Source organism: Takifugu rubripes, chromosome 17 (genome assembly GCF_901000725.2).
Source record: "Takifugu rubripes chromosome 17, fTakRub1.2, whole genome shotgun sequence".
In the NCBI taxonomy this organism is placed as follows: Eukaryota; Metazoa; Chordata; class Actinopteri; order Tetraodontiformes; family Tetraodontidae; genus Takifugu; species Takifugu rubripes.
Genome location: NC_042301.1, coordinates 15764913 through 15784627, shown reverse-complemented (window position 1 = coordinate 15784627; position 19715 = coordinate 15764913). Strand labels below are relative to the sequence as shown.

General features: G+C 47.2%; 2 protein-coding genes and 1 long non-coding RNA gene across 3 annotated transcripts; 2 read left to right on the top strand and 1 right to left on the bottom strand.

Moving 5' to 3' along the window:
- The first annotated feature begins 3432 nt into the window (after positions 1-3432).
- Positions 3433-8680, top strand: notum2 (notum pectinacetylesterase 2). Its single transcript, XM_029851492.1, has 12 exons — positions 3433-3923; positions 4015-4321; positions 4414-4466; positions 4897-4992; positions 5104-5164; positions 5848-5960; positions 6045-6147; positions 6524-6712; positions 6793-6893; positions 7127-7274; positions 7358-7405; positions 7861-8680. The coding sequence occupies exons 2-12, from the start codon at positions 4017-4019 to the stop codon at positions 8162-8164; spliced, it is 1521 nt and encodes a 506-aa protein (XP_029707352.1). The 5' UTR covers positions 3433-3923; positions 4015-4016; the 3' UTR covers positions 8165-8680.
- LOC115253378 (uncharacterized) lies at positions 6516-10361 on the bottom strand. Its single transcript, XR_003891715.1, has 4 exons — positions 10269-10361; positions 7082-7207; positions 6790-6903; positions 6516-6629 (listed from the first exon to the last, which is right to left on the bottom strand). It is a non-coding gene; the product is annotated as an uncharacterized lncRNA (long non-coding RNA).
- Positions 9477-12038, top strand: rps15a (ribosomal protein S15a). The gene is made up of 5 exons (XM_003972486.3): positions 9477-9639; positions 10361-10498; positions 10625-10704; positions 10863-10948; positions 11907-12038. The coding sequence occupies exons 2-5, from the start codon at positions 10366-10368 to the stop codon at positions 11998-12000; spliced, it is 393 nt and encodes a 130-aa protein (XP_003972535.1). The 5' UTR covers positions 9477-9639; positions 10361-10365; the 3' UTR covers positions 12001-12038.
- The last annotated feature ends 7677 nt before the right edge of the window (positions 12039-19715 follow it).

Below are 19715 nucleotides of genomic sequence, written 5' to 3'. Positions count from 1 at the left end.
TATGTGCAGACGGGCTCCCTGTTTCACAGTGGACTGATGATTAGGGCCTAATCTCACATCTGTGCATTATCAGTTATAGTTTTTCTTCCTAAAGATTTTATAGTAAATTTAAGAATATTAATGCCGCTATTACACGCATAAGTAACTGGAGGCTAGTAGGCTAGTAGTTCTAGCATCATGATTCACAAATATAAATGATAGAAAATCATGGAAAGAAAGTCAACATTTAACTCATATCAAAACTCTGAGAGTTTATTAATCTGATCACAAAGCTGTCACACGGGCTAACTTTCATGTCGCTGTAAATTTTGTGTTGAAAATTGAAAATTGAAAATTTTGTGTTGGTTATCCAGATCAGCTGTTCACATAGAGGAGCGGGAGCTGGGAAACAGTCATCACAAACCCTATAAATAGTGAACAGTAAATATTTTCTCATCTGTACGATGTACGCGTAGACACATACCTATAGAATGATGTCACTGTGTTCTTTTCGAATAGCACAGAGCAAATGGTTTTACCTGCACCGTTAGTGCACGTTGTTCTAGTAATGTAACCTATCGGTTCACGTGCTCACGGGCTTTTAACGGCGTCAATCGTAAACATTTTAGGTGACTGACGAGTGCGTGCAAACACAAGCACGCCATGCTGCACCAAGATGTGATGCAGAGGGCTGACATCACTTCAGGAGGAATCCCTGATTTATGGCTCGTCACAAGCGGCGGCATCTACCAATCAGGGGGGAGGAACAACACTCCAAGGTCTCAAACGTCTCAGATCTGTTCGACATGTCCAAAACACACCACTGTCAGCAATATATGTCAAACCTTCTTATTTACACAGTTCTGAATGTTTGGCAGGGAGCAAAAGACAGTAATTGAAGCTTCTCGCTGGTGTAACCGACCCCGCTGCGTGGGATCGGCGTTGCTAATCTGAGTGAAGGCTTATGCAAAGTGCCCGTACTGACGAGTGACAGAGCCGAGCATGCCGTGACCTCACCGCCAGCATCCATCACCGCACTGACAGGCCTGCTGGTGCGTCCAGCATGACTCCAAGGCCACGTTACTGTTACTGTGTGTCATGAGTCCTAAAGACACATCAAAGCACCGAGGCGCAGCGTGTCTTCGGACACTGCGGCTGAGTTGGGACAACAGATGGTTACAAGCATCATGCATGCCTGTTTCACAGTACATATTAGTGATGTAATAATTGTCACATTGATGGAACACAGTTTCTAACGGACAAGAAAGCAGCAGCCCCAGAGACCCCCTATCCCTACCTCTACCCCTAACTCTACACACTACCCCTACCCCTGACCCTACCCCTGACCCTAACCTTAAGCCTACCTCTATCCCTACCATTAAACCCTACCCCTACCCCTGACCCTAAGCCTACCCCTACCCCTGACCCTACCCCTACCTCTACCCCTAACCCTGACCCTGACCCTAACCCTAACCCCTACCCCTACCCCTACCCCTGACCCCAACCTTAACCCTACCCCTAACCTTAAGCCTACCTCTACGCCTACCCTTAACCCTACCCCTGACCCTAAGCCTACCCCTACCCCTGACCCTACCACCACCCCTAACCCCTACCCCTACCCCTGACCCTGACCCTACCCCTGACCACGACCCTGACCCTGACCCTAACCCTAAACCTAAGCATTTTCGGCTGATGGAAATATTTCAAGAACATCCTTAGATTTCAGTGATATGGGTAAGCTGTTTCACAGCTGTTGTGTCATCGTCAAATATTCTTGATGTTCCTTGAGTTCATCATACTCCTGTTTGTCCTTTACACGGCATGACTGCTTTGAGCTCGTGGTGGCAGCACTCACGCTAGAGGCTGAACATACCGGGACTGGTGGAAGGTGCGTCTGGCATGCAGGAAAGGATGTGCGCCAGATGAGAGGAATGAAGCGAGCAGTAGACTGTGCAGCAGGTTCTTGCATAACTTCAAAACCGACCCCTTGTTAGCTATCCTTCAGTATGCCTGCTGCACCCTCCCACCCACGATGTGCCCCTGCCACAGACCCCTACCTTCCATCCATCATGCTGAAGTGGGGGGTTACCCACGTGAGGCCTCCTAACACCTGGCTTTAGGGAGAGTTTTGCCTGCTCAGTATGCGAGCCTCACACAGCGGCCCAGCGCGTCACACAGATCATGCTAAGTCCACACCTGTCATCCAGACCGACTGAGTGGGTTCTGGAGATAGGTTGTTCATATCTGTCAGCTCAGGCTTGTGTTCATTGTGGCCAGTGAAGCTGCCACTAGAACCCTCCTTTCCTGGGTTTAGTGATTTTTACAGTAGCTTTTTAAATGACACACACCTGGAAAGGGGTGCAGCAAGATGTTGCTCGTATGTTTACTGTCTTGTCATACACGATTGGCCTAACGAATCTGCTGCTTGCTGGGTTATTACCTGTAGTTTGTTATCTCAGCACTATGGTTCAAACGTAAAAATTTGGGACACGCTTGCCATTCATGGCTCATTGTTCTTTGCTGCAATCGGCCCACAAACATCGTAGCTCACGGCTGAGCTCCCTGCTCTTGAAGCTGGTGATGACACATGCTCAGCAGACACAGCGCTCGGACCACCCTGGCTTTGGGTGTCCTGACCTTGGAGGCTGGCCGTGAAAAAGAACAACACAGGGGAGAAAGAATCTCTCCACTGTTGCCCAAGGGGTCAACTTGTTGCCCCTGTCCAGGTGAAGCTCTAAATGTCTCCTGAGCCCCTCATGGGTTATGTTAAATGTTTTTGGGTAGATATTTTATAGAACCATGGGCACACAGAGGAAACCTGGAGTACTTTTCAGAGTTGGCTCTTTCTGGCTACTCCAGAACTTTGTTGCATGATTGCCAAAAAGCTGCTTTTTTTGTTCTTTGGGAACAGCCAGCTGGCAAATATAATCTTTGTCATATACAAACATATCAGAGATTTTATGAATCTGAAATTCACTTTACTGCCTCATTTGAAAAGAGCCAAGTATGCATGGTGTGTACTTTTGCCTTTTGAGAAGCTTCCGTTGTTTAATTTGGCCTAAAAATGCATATAAAAACTGAACAAAATTCCAACCTTTTGGATATTTACATGAACATACATCATGGACATTTCCTTAGTCATGCAGATTCCAAAGGACACAGAGTATTTTCTGTCATTACGCAAACCAGTTTACAAATCAGCCTCAAGTACTTTTTAAAAAGAATCAACTCCAGTACTGCTGCTTGTATCTGTTTGTAGATCATCATGGTGAGTGTAGGTTGTGTTGGGGACAATCACACATCCCTTCAAATATATTACACATTAGTTATCATCATTTTATGAAATATAATTGATTTATAACAGACATTGTTGTCATGTATAATGTGTAACGCAAGCAATGCCCTATGCTGACGGGGCTAGAGCTGTTTACCACCTGTGCCTTGAGAGTGCCGGTCATGAGGGAACCTTATGTTCCCATTTGCTCTCGTGCCAGAAAGTGTTTGAAGCGTGCGCTCCGATGACCTTTAGGGTCACATACCACACAACAGGGTTATGCAGTTGTTCTGACCGTGAAGATGTTGAAATTGATGCACTTGCAGTGAGATGATGGAGGACGGCTTTTCAACCCTGGTCCCATGACATAGGAGCACTCTGGTTGGTGGGTGTGTGGGCATTATGTCTATGCGTGAGTTGTCTTTCCCCTTACCACTGGCGTTGTGGTACCTCCCCTCACGGCGTGTCATCGGCAGTTGATCTCGGGCCTCACTTGAGCTACGAGGGGAAAAGTGGGAGGAAATCTGATCTATATGGTGGCACTATAAAGCTCGCAGCTTCATCAAAACCTGGTCAAGACTGCATTAAAACTCTGGCCTCCTCCTTTCACACCTGGTCTGAATCCAGTGGTGCCACTACTTACATCTGCAAACCTGAACTCCTCAGCCAAGTAAGCTTATTTTCATATTAATTATTCAATTGATAAGAGGTTGTAGAAAATTTAATAGATTACCAAGGTTGTGTCACGCTTGTTGCTCCAGATATGAGGATACTGGGCCATGTTGCTTTCTTCCTATTGCTTGGGAGCATCTTTTGTAAGAGCAACCGTAATGCTAAATTTGGTGGCAAGTCCCCAAAGAAGTCAGGTAAGAACCAAGGAGCTGATGTTAGCCAGTCTCCTTTGTTGGATGCGGCTCCGGGGAGCACTGGGAGAGGTAGCGGAGGCTTGGCTGTGGCAGGAAGGAACGGTGCAGCGGCCGCTCGAACAGCTGGACAGCAGACAGATGACATGAGGCTTCACTTTCTCAAGAACAACCAGGTTACATGCAACGATGGAACGGCAGCTGGGTGAGATGTTCGAGATCCCATCTATTATTTCGCTCATAAGTGTGCACACTGTGTAAGTGGTTTCTCATTGTTGCTCACTTATGGCTCTGCAGGTTTTACCTGAAGGAGTCAAAAGGAAGTCGCCGATGGCTGTTATTTCTGGAAGGTGAGAATCTTTAACCTTGCTAGTTGATTTTGGTCCTCTAAGGTCAACTTGGTTTGGTATGGCAGACCCATTGGAGTTTTGATAAGGATTCATGAGCAGTGATTGTCTTGGTTTGTTTCTTTTAGAGTGATGGGCATAGGAGGGGGATTTGTGTTTTTGTCTGTGTCATCTGACCTTAGTGACTCTGGCCCACGAGGGTTTTTGTGTGACCTCTATTCTGATAACTGATCTAAATATTTATCCTAAATGCTTTTACTTTGCCCTGTTGTTGTATGAGGAGGAAGCAAGTGTCCATCCTATTTTATTTGGCTGTCTTGTCAGTAGGCACATTCCAATCCCACTGCATTCCTCACAAGCATCTTTGATGAACTACATGGGTCTCTGTCACTGTGGCTGATGTAAACGTCTAATATTAGCCCATTATTTTTAGGTGGCTGGTGCTGCCACAGCAAAGAGACCTGCAATTTCAGGTACCAAAATATACCCCGACTGATGAGCTCATCAGGTTGGCCCCAAACAAAAAGAGGTAGGTCAGTCGGCCGCCTAAGAGTGGACATCATGTCATGCCGTATCTGTGATTTCACACAATCCCCAGCAAAACATGTGGACATCTGATCAGTGCTTTCTGCACTTACAGGTACTGGAATACTGTCTTCTTGCGCCGAGGAAAACCCACACTGGCACAATGCCAACATTGTGTAAGTACTTTTCTGGCTGTAATTAGCTGACAATGAGTTTGTTGCGTATAGAGTTACCAGTTTAATATCTGCTTTCATTAAAACCTTTTTCTCAAATACATGTCCAGCTCTGCCCCTTTCAACTATTATTTTATCAGCGCAAGTGCTTCGGGACAACTTGGTAACTGATCCTTCTGTGGTTCCTCTAGAACAAATATGGGAGTTTCATTCTCCCAGTGAATCTTGCATGACCCTCTGTCATTCTGGTCTTATATAATCTGATAGCATCAACCTGATCAGCCCATTAAAGATTGTGAAGAGAACATCGTTCATAAACATTTTATATGGAATATCACTTGTAGAACCTGAAAATGGGACCAGGCCAAGTCAGCTCCCCTGAGGGACGCCATAATTTGAACTGAAGTGATCAAATGATGTCAAACACAACCATTGACAGAAACAAGTATTCTTTTAGTCAAATTGCAGCATCAGCACACAAGTTTGTTTGACAGAAGTTTATAATTTATGTCCATGAAAGTAAGCCTGATTCTGAGTATAGCCATATAGTATATACAAACATGCATTCTGTGAACTACCGCCCTTCATTTCAGCCCCATGTTGAATCATGATTTATACATGAAGATCATCATTTTTTCTCTTGATATCCTCAAGCTTTAGGCTACAATAAACCCCTGTCCCTGCAGTTTCATCCCATACTGTTCCAGTGATGTATGGAGTGGCACCAGGCCTGCTCCAGCTCCTCCACAACGGCCAGGACAAGCCAGAGAAAGAGACAGAGATGCAAATCGAAATTTGAGTAAGAACTTTTGTGCCGGTCATGATCTAACATTCCATTTTGTTGAGTGCCTCCAGTGGATTCTGCTTGTGCTCTTCTTCTCAGCTGAGTATGCTTTCATGGGATCCATGATCATCCGTGAGGTCATCAAAGACCTCGCCCCCAAAGGAATGAAGCAAGCCAAGGTTGTCATGCTGTCTGGCACGAGGTGCGCTTGTTTTACCGATTGGTGATCTGATGTTGACCACAGTATGCAGACGAGCGCCTGTGGGCTTTGCAATATCTGGACCAGCTCCATAACAAGTATTAAACAACAAAAGCCCTATTCTTGGTGCATCCGTCTGCATCCAGTCATCTGTATTTAGTGACACAATGTCTATTAAAGTGGCCTCGACCTGTAACAGTAAACAGTCTTCCAAGGGTAGCATCATACTATAGTTGTTGGGACACCTCCAAATTTGAAAACAACCGAGCAGTGGGTGCAAAGCAGCTATTGGGTGATTAGCCGCCATATGCTGCAGCTTTGATACCCATTACAACAACAGCTCTGAAAATGTTACTTGTTTTTCTTGGCTACCCTCTAGCGCTGGTGGGATTGGCGTGATGCTGAATATTGAGCGGGTAGCCAGTCAGCTGTCGCAACTTGGCGCTGAGGCTCAGGTCCGAGGGCTCGTGGACTCAGGCTGGTTTCTAGAGAGCAAACGGCAGAGGTCACCTGACTGCCCTGAGGCTATTTCCTGCTCACCCGAGGATTCTATCAGGATAGGACTCAGGTCGTGATGCGCCTTCTTCGTTATACAATAATAGATATTAAACATTTGGGTTTGGGTCTTGATCATGTTTATCATACCAGGATGTGGAATGGAGTCGTGCCCGATAGATGCCGCCAGCTCTACAGGAAAGGAGAGGAGTGGCAGTGCTTCTTTGGCCATAAACTCTACGCTACCCTGAGCTGTGAGTTACACTATAAAAACACGAGAAATATGAGGGAGAGAGTGAGGAGATATGTTTCTATGTGGTTTAATTCAGTGATGTCATAAAGATGAGACGGATGAGCTCATTTAAAGACGGCTCATCCAGGCAGTAACTAAATTCTGTAAATTACATGACAAATATCAGATGGTGGCGCCTGTTCATCTTACCTGTATTGAAATACTGGATTGCACGTGTCATTTTTTCCTGTGTAGCGCCTGTGTTTATTGTGCAGTGGCTGTTTGATGAGGAGCAGCTGAAGGTGGAGAACATCTACATGGGTGGGCAGAGCCTGTCTGAGGAACAGTGGCAGTACATTCAGAACCTGGGGAATGAGGTCAAGAACTCATTGAGGCACATCACGTAAGCTCATAACAACCTCCCGATGACAACAGTGAGGGTGTAAAGTAGAATCTGAACCGATGCTGTTCTGTGTGTGATTTCAGGGCCGCGTTTGCACCATCCTGCCTATCCCATACGGTCATCACCAAAAGGTAACTACTGGTACTTGACCCCCGTGATGGAGAGGCACCCCTCACTTTATTTCCAACTCTTCCAATGTAATCACCGATGAATGAGCTCAGGTCGCCGTTTTCGCCCACTCAAACATCCATCCTCATCCTCCATATCACCAAACACCACCTCACACTTTCCCCCATCCCTCACTGCCCCCTCCAACACACTCATCATTTCACTGCTCAGAGATGTCTTATGGTGGTAGCTAAAACTAACATTATTAATGATTCCAAAATGATTGTTCTGGCTTTAAGTTGGGCTTTTCCATGAAGAACTTGACATCTTCTCCCCCTAGTGTCTGTATGGGTTTTCTCTGGGTAAATTCCAGTAGTCTGAAGCCCTCCCACAGGTCACATTAGGTTGTTCAGAGACTTGGATGTGTGCTCCTATTCATTGCAAACCCCCTAATTTCTCTGTTTTTCTCTTCTCCCAGCAACTGGCTTAGTTTCCAAGTTCGGGGCATCTCTCTCTCTCGGGCCCTGTACTGCTGGGACCGGAGCCTGGAGGCAACTCGTAACAATCGGACCCCTGCTAAAGGGTGCCCGTTTCACCTGGTGGACACCTGCCAGTGGCCACAGTGCAACCCGACTTGTCCAGTCTTGGTTGATCGGAGTACCCAGCAGGAACTCACCCTGCTGCAGATGCTGGTAGCCATGGGACTTGACCTCCAGAAAGTGGGGCTGGATCCACAGGCAGACGCACATTTTTTGGCCAGTATTGTAAGCACTGGCGGCTAAGAATACAATTAGATGGCAGCCGAAGGGTTAGTTATAATCAGGCTTGTTGATGAAATTTAAATGTAACTATAAAAATAATATCAGCCAGCATCTTGTGTCTTTTCAACATCCTAACGTTAAAATTGGGCAAAATATCAAAAAGTGCAAAAAAAGAACACTAAAGCGTATAAAATATTGCCTACAATACAGATTAGACATTAGTTTTTAAATATGTTCTAACTAAGGTCATGAAAAGGTCACAGTATATATTGATGATGTGGAGTTTAAAAAGTTTAATTTATATGAAACTTGCAGATGCCAAACCTGTTTTTTTTAACCATGCAGTTCAAAAGACTTGTTTTGTTTGATTTTTGGTACGTTTTTACTAGTTTCTCTATTAGCTCTCATTGCATGTCAAATGTGCTGTTGAACAGGTTTGTGTGTATGCAAACCAAAGATGTTATTAGCCATCAAACTTGTAGACCTTTGTGAGAGTTTTGTGCACATTAAAGAGAAAAAAAAGGTAATCGAATCTAATTTATTGACTGAAATCTTTAATCTGTATCTATTGTTTCTTACAGTTTAAGGCAACATGGGAATGCAGCTGTATGCTGTGATGGACTTCTCATATAGCCTGACAGTTTCATTGTTTCTTTTTGATGGACAAATCTCATTATAGGTTTAAATGAGGATGGTCATTCAAAAAAAGAGTCTTTAAGTGATCATGTAAAGAGCACAATGTGATATACTTCATTAGCTTATGCGGTTACTTGAGTATTAAAAATCAAAATAACAACCAGAATAATCCACAATACCACAGGCATATTTGTGCATGTATATGTATTGCTCTGATTAATTTAATTCATGAACACACATTCAAAACACAGATTTTCAAGAGGGAGGCCTAATTGTCTAAATTTATAGTCATTCATTATTATATGGACAACTATCTAACTATCTTCAGAAACATTAGTGTTGACCAAAGGTTAAAAATACAAATATATATATTTTTTGCTGATTTCCCACTCTTGAAACAGAAATTAAAGACAATATTATTGCGTTTTTTGGCATTTAGTGAGATTTTAGTGACCAAGTATCACATCAGCAGTGGTTATTGTGTTGAACCAACTGTAACTGGTATAAACTATTTCAGAGGCCAATGAGACAATTAAGAAAACTTTGAGTTGCGCTACCAAGCCCGAGTGAACTGATGCATGCAGTTGTTCCACCTGAACAACAGGTGGCGCTGCTTTAAATACGATGGTTTGAAAAGGTGAAAATTGTATTGAAGAGATGCTCTTTTTCTCTCCATCTTAATAAAAATAAAATTATTTGGACTTTTAATGGTATCTATGTAATATGTATAGTCAATTCTAGGCAAGAGATTATATATTATTTGTAAAAATTTAAACATTTTATTTCGAAAACGTCTCTGGTTTTCCCATATTGCATTGCAGTTTTTTTCAACTTCCTCTTTCCGCCATATTGCAGAACCGGTAAGATGGCATTTTACTTTGTCGGCTACAATCTATTTGATATCTATTGCATCTAGTCGGCAAATTCAACGTTTTTGCAATCATATCAAAGCGAATATATTTTCCAAACATATAAAGTGATTATCGTCTCGATTGTTTAGAGGAAGTAAAATTTCAAGGCATTTCACGTAACAGTCACCCCCGTCTGGCCCTCTGTGTCAGTACGTCCAGATAAAGCACATTTGTAACTTTTACATTTTACTCAACACCCCCACACATTAATTTTAAGTTGGAATGAGCACCCGTAAACTCCCCGTTTGTGTCTATAACTGAGCACTCCTTCGGTGTCGCCTCGACCAGTGCCTGCTAACATAAATGGTTGCGCTAACGTAGCTTGGTATCGGCTAAGGGGTTTTCTCCGTCCTGTAGGAGGACCACGCTTCTCTGGGATTCCGTTTTCACGCACATTACCAAAAACGTTGCAAAAAAATCAAATCAAATAAAACCCCCGCAGTCAAATATCTACGTTAGCCGCGTCGCTAATGCGTTCAACATTAGCGACTCGGCTGCTCTTCATTTGCTGTATAGCCGGTTAATGTCACATCTGGCGTGTGTTCAAGTGCATGTCACCATTTAAAGATGGGTTTTACCTTCGCGAAACGCGGGTCTCTCCTGGTTTCTCGTGGCTCTGGTATCATCTTCCTCTTGATGCTTGGATGCTGAAACGTGTCTTGTTTTGCAGGCATCATGGTGCGCATGAACGTTCTCGCAGATGCTCTCAAAAGCATCAACAATGCTGAGAAGCGTGGGAAACGCCAGGTCCTGATCAGGCCCTGCTCCAAGGTTATTGTGCGCTTCCTCACTGTCATGATGAAGCACGGTGAGTAGCTGACCCGCTGGGCAAATGGACGACCAAGATGTAGAAGTTCTGGTCTGGGTGACCTGTGCGACACCGAGCCGCTCGGTGCAGTTTGGTTTCAAGTGCTTCTTTTTCTCTGCCGCCCAGGTTACATTGGTGAGTTTGAGATCATTGATGATCACAGAGCCGGAAAAATCGTCGTCAATCTCACAGGCAGACTGAACAAGGTAAATGGTTTTCTTTTTAACTTGCCGTGTGGCTCTTGCATCGGGTCCGAATTGTCTTCAGATGATGGGAGAGGGGCTGCGTCCACATTAAGGCGGTTGGATCATGTAGAAGCATTTGAGCCGTAGGTTCAGCGTGTGACTCCTGCTTCTTCCTGCAGTGTGGTGTGATCAGCCCACGTTTTGACCTCCAGCTCAAGGACCTGGAGAAGTGGCAGAACAACCTGTTGCCCTCAAGGCAGTTTGGGTAAGATGACTTACCGACCCTCTATGCACACTGCTGTGACGCTTCGGAGCGGAGCGGCGCTCCAGACCAAACCTTTTTAAATGTTCCTCAAAATTTGTGGCTCTAGTTTGACTTTGTCATTTAATTATTGTCGTTAAATCACTAGGAAGGGGAAAAAGTGTATCTTTATTTAATACTATTCATTTAAGAGTTTACAGGGGGGGGGGGGGGGGGGGACTTAGAATTGACCATCAAAAAACAAGTGTTGAACAGCCCGACCAGATGAGTCGGGTTCGGGTCGGACCACGGACTTGCCTTCTTTGTCTGTTTTGTAGCGCTCGTAGTCCCGAGGTGAACGAGTGTAACTTGCTACAGTTTAGCAGCGCAGAATTGTCCCGACGGTGTCCCCGTTATTCACCGTCCCCAATAGGAATTTTTGCGTTTCTAGGGCAACGGGACAGTGTTGGTGGGATGGAGCCCTGGAGCGTAGCTAGATCGACCAAAGGAGTCGAGCGTTGTTGGTCAGAGGCTCCAGACAAGTGAACAGTTTAAGTGGACGTTGTCAAGAGTCTCCTCCGTATAGTAACGCACGTTAATGGCCCGTGCGCCCGCATGCTGACATTAGACCAGCGAGTGGTGTCTGCGCTGACGTTCCCACGTTGGATTCACATGTCGGAGCGTGGCGATTTCTTTTAACAATGCAAACTATGCATATAAGCAGCTTTATCGTAAATTACGCTAAGGTGGCCGTAAATCCTCGTGTAATCCAGTCCAGGTTGGGTCAGATGTGCGTTTACATTATCACAGGATCTGTCGGACATCTGTCAAAAGATTGGAAACATAAATACCAGACTTGCTCTAATCTATCCAACATTCCTCTGACTCCTAACGGACTTTTCCAATTCTTTACCGTCAGCGATGTGGTGGTTGTGCTGTAGGTCGTGTGTATCAGGCTTAACATGCTGGTTTGTATCCACAGATATATTGTGCTGACAACCTCAGCTGGCATTATGGATCACGAAGAGGCCAGACGGAAACACACAGGAGGCAAAATCCTTGGATTCTTTTTCTAAAATGCAAAGAACTGCAAAATAAAAAACCCTGGAAAAAGCTGGGAGTCTGACTTATTTTGTCCGGTGTGAAAGAGCCGAGCCCCGACTTCAACCAAGCCGCAGATAAAATCCGCCCTGTCCTCCGAATGGTTGATTTAGGCCGGTCGGCAACAGTTAACTTTACTGCATATCTAAAAATTAAATTTGCCAGCAGCTTTTCTGGCCCCTCTTCCGCTGGGTTATCGGCAGCATTTAGAGCCATTAAAGCGTTAAAAGCTCTAAACTGCAGCGGTCGCTAAGCTGTGACCTCATGAATTGAGATCAACGATTCGCACTGTAAATCTGCACCGGTCAGTGGTGGAACTGGTGCAGCACTGGTCCCAGTAGCCCCTCGACTCCATTCGTAGTGAGTGTGGAGACCCTTCAGAGGCTCTGTGGTGCGTTTATGGGCCCGTCTGCTTCAGTGATGACCTGAGCAGGAGCTTTAACGGCCCGTTGAGGCATCACCTGTCCAGCTCTTCTCTGGGCTTTACTGGAAGCACCTGCTACCAAAACTGCTACATCGTTGCCTCAACGTTACTGTAAGAGAACGAACGACCCTGAAGCAGAGAGGCTGCAGCTGGCAAAACAAAAGGATGCATTAATATTGAAGGAAATGCTGCTTTTTGGCACGTTTCTAGGATCAAGATCTTGAGATATGAACAGAAACGCTGTTTACTCACCTGAGGGGAGATGGGAAGGTCCCAGGGCATCTTAGAGACGGGATCACTTTGAAAGGATCCCGTTCACACCCGTGCCAGTTGAAATAAGTGATAACTGCTGACGGCAAATCTTTAGTTTCTGCAACATTTACTCGCGTTACGTTTAAACTTCCAAAGCTGAATATGGTTACCATATTTGTGGAGTAAATATAAAATACAAATGACTGCAGGTCGACATTAGTCCCAGCGCCCAGACCTGTCGGGGGAGTTCCACTGTTTGCCACCTGGGGGCAGTAGATGCGCGTGTCCAGCCTTCCTGCCCCAGATCTGCTGTCGGGTTGATTGACAGTCAGCAGCAATACTAATTCTGATTCATCAGCTAACAGCGAAGCTACTGGATTTCCAGGCTGTAATCGGTCCTCATCTAGTCAGATCCTCTCACCTTGTCGAAGGTGACCAAAACGGTTTAAATGGAAGCTCAAAGGTCAATATATCATATATATAAAATGAACCGTCTCAGCGCTGCTTTGCAGAGCAAAAAGAACTCCATCCCGTTAGCGTGGCCATCCCAGTGCAGCAGGAGATCATATATTCTGCTCTGCAGCCTCGTCATTCATCCCCCCACCCAGCACGGCTCTGATAGACGCCCCTATCTGCAGAGACCTGAGCACGTTTCTGAAACAAATGCTGAGCAACTCGGAGGAAGATATGCAAACGTATCTTCAGTGGGCGACAACCAGAACGTTCTCGAGGTTGTTTTGCTTCCCTCGCCGCCTTCTGCCGGATCTCTGCACGTGTGCCGGGCGACTCGGGGGTGGAGGGTGCGGGTGTGGCTCTGCGCGTGCACGTGCCGCGCGTGTGATGAACGAGAACGTTAGGCAGCCGTGGATTTATGGCTGGGAATTCAGCCATCCGTTCAGGTCTGCTGTCCCAGGCTGTCCTCAAAGGCACCGCGGTCCGTCCTCTGTGGGTCCCGGGGTCCCCCTCCAGCCGTCCAGGTAGAGGAGGCAGCGGCCGCCCTCGCGGCGTGTTAAGCCCCAGTAAATTAAGAGGCAAATGAGCACAAGCTGCTCATGTACATACAATAACAGAGAGGCCAAGAGGGGCCAGCGAGAGGCTGCCATTATTAATCAGGCCTCTCATTTGTCCACTCTGGATCACCTTGAGCAGCCCAGCGCAGTGTGGCCTCTCCCGGGCACCGTGCACAGTGCACGCAGCAGTAAATAAAGAGGAAGATGTGATTACAATATAGACATGAATAATTAATAAGTGTAACCTAAAGCGCGCTCACGCGGGCCCCCTGCATGTGCAGCAAACGTGCGCGCAGCACCGCAGGTAGACGGCGCCCGTGCGCGGCCTCCACCCGCCGGCCCACGGCTCTCCTCCACCCCGTCACATCCAGCCGCACCAGCAGGTTGCTGCGTTATTTTGGTCTGTTGAAAAAGCTCTTTTTTCTTTTTTTTTTACTTGCTTTCCCCGCGGGTCCGGAGCTTCTATTTGTAACTATACTGTCGGACATTTCCTCTGCAGGCTCTGCTGCAGGAGCCCGTCTGCCAACATACAAGCCAGCTTTCTACTTACTGGCAGCCAATCATTGAATCTCAATACAGTAACCTTTTTATTTCTTAGACCCCCCCAGAACACGAGAGGTTTGTTCTCCAAGTGATAAAAATAAAAGAGAATCTGTACTTGGAGCGCGCTACTCCTTTTAAATAAAGAAATGTTTTGCTTTCTGTATGTCAGAGAGCCTGCGAGCGTGTCTGTCGCTGCTTAGCAAAGCTTTGAAAAAGCCTCTTTGTGCTGACATTCTGAAATTTGGCCTTTGCGCCGTTGCTAATGCCCTCTCCACTGCACCCTGCATGATGACATCACCTCCCGATGACAGCGTGCTGCCTTTGCGGGCGTAGGAAACAAAAACGTCACAAACGGACGAAGGCGTCCGACCGGCCTCAGATGTCGCTGGAGCACACCGGGACGTTTGTGCGCTCAAGAGACGGGAATTTAAAGCGTTGGCGTGTCCTGCAGCCAGAGAGGGAGCAGCTGGAGGAGCTGGGGAGGCCCCCCGAGCTCCACAAGACATCAGACCCAGCTGGACACCTCCGGGGGAGGTCAGGATGTGTTGAAAGCCTCCTGCAGCCGTCGGAAGCGCAGAAGTGACTCTGTCTCTTGTCTCCGGCTCATTAGCATGACACTAAAGACATCACATCAAGTTGAGTTGCTAATAGTGTAGGCGTGGGAGGGGGCGCCCCCTGGTGGTGGGACACTGCAATTAAACAAGCCCCACCTTCCTTCAATGTTATTAGAACCTCTTGTTTGATTGGCATGTGAGCTGTGCGCGTGATTGGACGGGAGGCTTGGTGGGCAGGCGCTGATGAGGGTTGTGTTAATAATGCCTGAAATGAATCCTTGGATCCGTGACACCAGACCCCAGCTCGGCCTGGAGGGCGCAGAGGTCCGAGGCAGCTGCGATCCAGGCGGCCGCCCCGCAGTTTAGGTGTCGTCCTCCTCGGTCGGCAGCCTCCATATTGATTTGATTAGTTGCTAATTAAAACTTGGCAGGCTGGGCCGGGCACAAAGGAGATCGCTCAATTAGCGGGGTGTCAGAGAGTCTAATTCTGTCTCTCTCGCCCTCTCTCACCCTGTCTTTCGCTCCCTCTCTCTTTTTACTCCATCACACATCTTCATTCAGGATAATGAGTCGGAAGGATGAGTGAAGCGGGAGGCAGGAGAACTCTCAGAGGGGCGAGATGCAGCACTCGGGGAGCTAAAAGCATCCAGGCCTGTAATCCTGAGGCTAATCTTTACTTTAAGATGCAGTTTGTCAAGTGGCAAAGAAAGCGCCGTTTGTTTGGGCCGTCGCCTCCAGCACGCCCCGGCGGGCGCTAACTCGTGGTAAGCGAAGAAGTAACACGCGAGCGGTTTGAGCTGTAGGGGTGCGCCTCGGGGAGGGATGGGAGATGCTAGGAAAGCCGCTTTCTGTTCCGAAAACAGCGCATGTGGAAGCCGACCTGGGAAAATAAGGTGCTGCGGGTCGTGCACGTGTTGATTAGCCTCCCACCTTTTAGCTAAAATAACCCACCGCTGTCCTACACGTCCTGCTGGAACTCTAATAACAGTATTTACAGGAAGCGGCTCTCCGATCACTGATACGTTTCGTTAGCGTGTCGACGTCACTGCTGAGGAATTCGGCCTCCTGCCCGTCGCCTTGGGGTTCGCACGGGGTCACGGGGTCACGCCGCTTCACAGAGCCGATCTCTGATTCTTGGTGGGAACGCGATATTTAAAAGTAAAGTTGAGACCTGAGGAAGGTGGGAAAGCTCAAGCATCGATACAGGGCGGGTTCAGTATGTTCGTACCTGTGTTTTAATCCCAGTGCGGTTCGATGCGTCCTGTCGTGATCCAGGATTCAGAGCGGAACGCACCACTGCGGATATTTGTCCACGTTGTTATCGGTGAGCAGCAGGAGTCTTGGCTCAAGTCCCACATGGACCCGAAGCTTTTCAGCCTCATTCCTGACCAGGGAGATGCTGAGAATGTGTGTCATCAACACTGTAGTGTGTGGAGCAGAGAACACATCACCCTGTGGGGAGAACACCATCACCCTGTGGGGAGAACACCATCACCCTGTGGGGAGAACATCATCACCATCACCCTGTGGGGAGAACACCATCACCATCACCATGTGGGGAGAACACCATCACCATCACCATGTGGGGAGAACACCATCACCCTGTGGGGAGAACACCATCACCATCACCCTGTGGGGAGAACACCATCACCATCACCATGTGGGGAGAACACCATCACCATCACCATGTGGGGAGAACACCATCACCCTATTGGGAGAACACCATCACCATCACCCTGTGGGGAGAACACCATCACCCTATTGGGAGAACACCATCACCATCACCATGTGGGGAGAACACCATCACCCTATTGGGAGAACACCATCACCATCACCCTGTGGGGAGAACACCATCACCATCACCCTGTGGGGAGAACACCATCACCATCACCCTGTGGGGAGAACACCATCACCATCACCATGTGGGGAGAACACCATCACCATCACCATGTGGGGAGAACACCATCACCATCACCCTGTGGGGAGAACACCATCACCATCACCATGTGGGGAGAACACCATCACCATCACCATGTGGGGAGAACACCATCACCATCACCATGTGGGGAGAACACCATCACCATCACCCTGTGGGGAGAACACCATCACCATCACCCTGTGGGGAGAACACCATCTTGCTTCTCTCACACTTCTAGATAAATGTAACAGTCTAGCAAAACTGGACAGAGGCTTCATTCATTAGTCAACTTTGTACTCTTGTATAACTTTACAAGCAGCCTTACTGTGTGTGTGTGTGTGTGTGTGTGTGTGTGTGTGTGTGTGTGTGTGTGCGTGTGTGTGTGTGTGTAAACGTGGAGTCCCCGGTTGCTGCCAGCAGGCTGCAGGAGCCCCGGCTCACCTTGGACAATGATCGACTGTGGCTTTTATACAGTTCCTCCATTTTGCCGTGCGCAGCGCTGCCAGTTGCTGCTGCCAGCAGCGATCGCTCACAGTCTGGGGCTGATTCGCCCAGAACAAGCGGGGCTGCGGTTTACATAGTGGGCTATTGTCTGACGCCTGGATGCACGCTGGGAGCCAATCCCCTCGAGATGCATGGATAATGCGCATTCCTGCCGCTCACACAGAGGAGCTCTTACACAGCGTGTCGCCGGAATGTTCCGCCCCAGCTGAAGGCCACACCGAGGCAATGCTGCATATGTGACCTGCAGTTCTGAACCTTTTTCCCATCATGATGAGGCATCCAGAAACACGCTAACTTTAGCTTTAGCGGGGGTGTATATTCAGTTTTGCTCCAACCCCTCTGACATTTACAAAAGCCCGCTATTGACCTTTTTATTCTGCACGAACTAGCACATTTAGCATTTAGCAGCAGCGTTTTCTGACTGACGCCGATGGTCCAACCTCACATTAGATGCAGGGATACAGAGCTGAAATAAAAACATTAAAGCATCTCACACCAGACTAGAGACTACATTTGAACTCTTAGAGCATCCTTTGAGGCCTGTGCTAAATTAGCAAACATATATCCCGCTAACCTGTCTGACACGCTGCTGGAGTAATCCCGTGTTCCTGGTGGAGTTCAGACCATTTTCAGGCCCGATTACAAACTTCAGCAGATGCTCTAACTGTTCATGGCATTGATTTTATGTCTCCTGGCCCACAACAACAACAACAACAACAACAACAACAGGGCGCTCGACTACGCTGCATTAACGCAGGCGTTTAGAAGCTGATGTGTTACACGATGTAATTCCGTGTTGCTTTATGTTCTGCCTCCTTTCTGGGTCTTTTAAAGCTGCTTCAGATGTCTTTGCATTCTGGGCAACAGTACAAACTTTGCTCTGTTAAGCTGCTCCCTGTTCAAAATGTCACACTTTGATTGCGAGGTGGCCCCCCATCACAGATCCGAAGGTGCTGCTGCGCAATTTAATCCGAGGAGATTGAGACGTCACTTTAAGGGCAGGGAGAATTGGAGCGTGTGTGTGTGTGTGGTTAGGATACCTAAAGAGAATAGGACTGATTCATTATAGCCTCCTTACTTGTGTAATGTTCCAATAAATCTGCAATCTACAGAGGTTAAGGGTTCGAATCCCAGATGGGTAGCTCCGGATTTTGCCGAAGTGCCTCTCTCACGACTCTCCCTAAGTTTGTGTGTGTGTTCGTGTAGAATGGTTGTGTGTCACAAACATGATAGAGAAGAATCTCAATTCTATTTTTCTATTTTATTCTATTTTTTTGTGAAAACCGCATCTTATTTTGGCTGCGAGGGGGCACTGTGTGGCTTATTTCACCACTTGGCAGCCACAGAGCAGCATTCCCATTCATCCGGAATACTGTTTCTCGGCATCTGATGAATGTTTGTCCAATATTTGCTCAGTTTTTAGCTTCTTGGCTTCTGAAATGCTGAAATCACAATATCTGCCTCTCCGTTGTGCTGAGCTGCTCGTTTGGTGCTGAGCAGGAAATCTCTTGAGGGCTTTTAGAGCCATTTTTTCTCCTCTGAACGCGGACACCTGCTTTGTCTGAAAAACGAGGCGAAGGGGGCTCCAAAGGTGTTGGGAGCAGAAGATAAGTAGTCGTAGTTCCCTGAGACCCATCCTGTAACGGAGGTGTTAATAGCGGGATTCATTTCCCATTGTTTATTGAGCCCATTGAATCATCATTTCCTAGATATCTTCGTTATTGAAACAGGACAAATACAAATTACAGCCAAATTTCTCAACAGTAATGGAACCAACATTTTCTGAAGGGCGCTAAAATTCAACAAGAACACCATCTGGCTTTAGGGTCTCGTGTTTAGGGACGCATGCTGCCTGCCAGACGATGCACCGCCATTTACAGCTAGCATAACAGGCTATGTGTGTGTTCTACATGTCACATATCGACTACCCAAATACACAGTCTATTAACAGTCTATTTTGGCTGCTCCTCACAGCTTCAAATAACTGGTTGAGGGTTAGAACCTACAAGGAAGAGGCCAGAATATGGTTTAGGTTTAGGTTGACATTTGTTTGTGATGGCTAGGAGCTGGGGAATAGAACATGTCTTTGAAAGTCCTCACAAAAATAGATAAAAAAGGATGTATGTGTGTGTGCGTGTGTGCATCAGGTGACAGCGAGGGATGGGTACACGGGCCAGTGTGGTAATGAAGGACTGATAAGTCCCTATTTCCCGGGCCTGGGTTAATTGTGCCAGCAGATAAAGGGTAATAAATTGTCACAGGGTAATGGCAGGAGCCCAAGCTCAGCCCTGTTCCTCATTCATCACGACTGGCTGGTCCTTCGAGGCAGCAGAGCAGGCAGGATTGAAGGGACGTTCGAGCCTGGCAGGCGAGGAAGGAAAGACAACGCTCACAGGGGACGGAGGAAGGGTATGGGAAGGACGGGGAGCCTCGGCAGCACCTGCATGCTGCCTTCCATCAAAAACAATCCTGTCTTATCTTCCAG

What these genes read in the sequence shown, in the direction of transcription:
- notum2 (XM_029851492.1), top strand. Translation starts at nt 4,017, where the DNA reads ATGAGGATACTGGGCCATGTTGCTTTCTTCCTATTGCTTGGGAGCATC. An exon ending in ATGGCTGTTATTTCTGGAAG is followed by an intron (nt 4,467 to 4,896) that starts GTGAGAATCTTT and finishes CATTATTTTTAG; the next exon opens with GTGGCTGGTGCTGCCACAGC. An exon ending in TCTATCAGGATAGGACTCAG is followed by an intron (nt 6,713 to 6,792) that starts GTCGTGATGCGC and finishes TTATCATACCAG; the next exon opens with GATGTGGAATGGAGTCGTGC.
- rps15a (XM_003972486.3), top strand. Translation starts at nt 10,366, where the DNA reads ATGGTGCGCATGAACGTTCTCGCAGATGCTCTCAAAAGCATCAACAAT. An exon ending in CACTGTCATGATGAAGCACG is followed by an intron (nt 10,499 to 10,624) that starts GTGAGTAGCTGA and finishes TCTGCCGCCCAG; the next exon opens with GTTACATTGGTGAGTTTGAG. An exon ending in TTGCCCTCAAGGCAGTTTGG is followed by an intron (nt 10,949 to 11,906) that starts GTAAGATGACTT and finishes TTGTATCCACAG; the next exon opens with ATATATTGTGCTGACAACCT.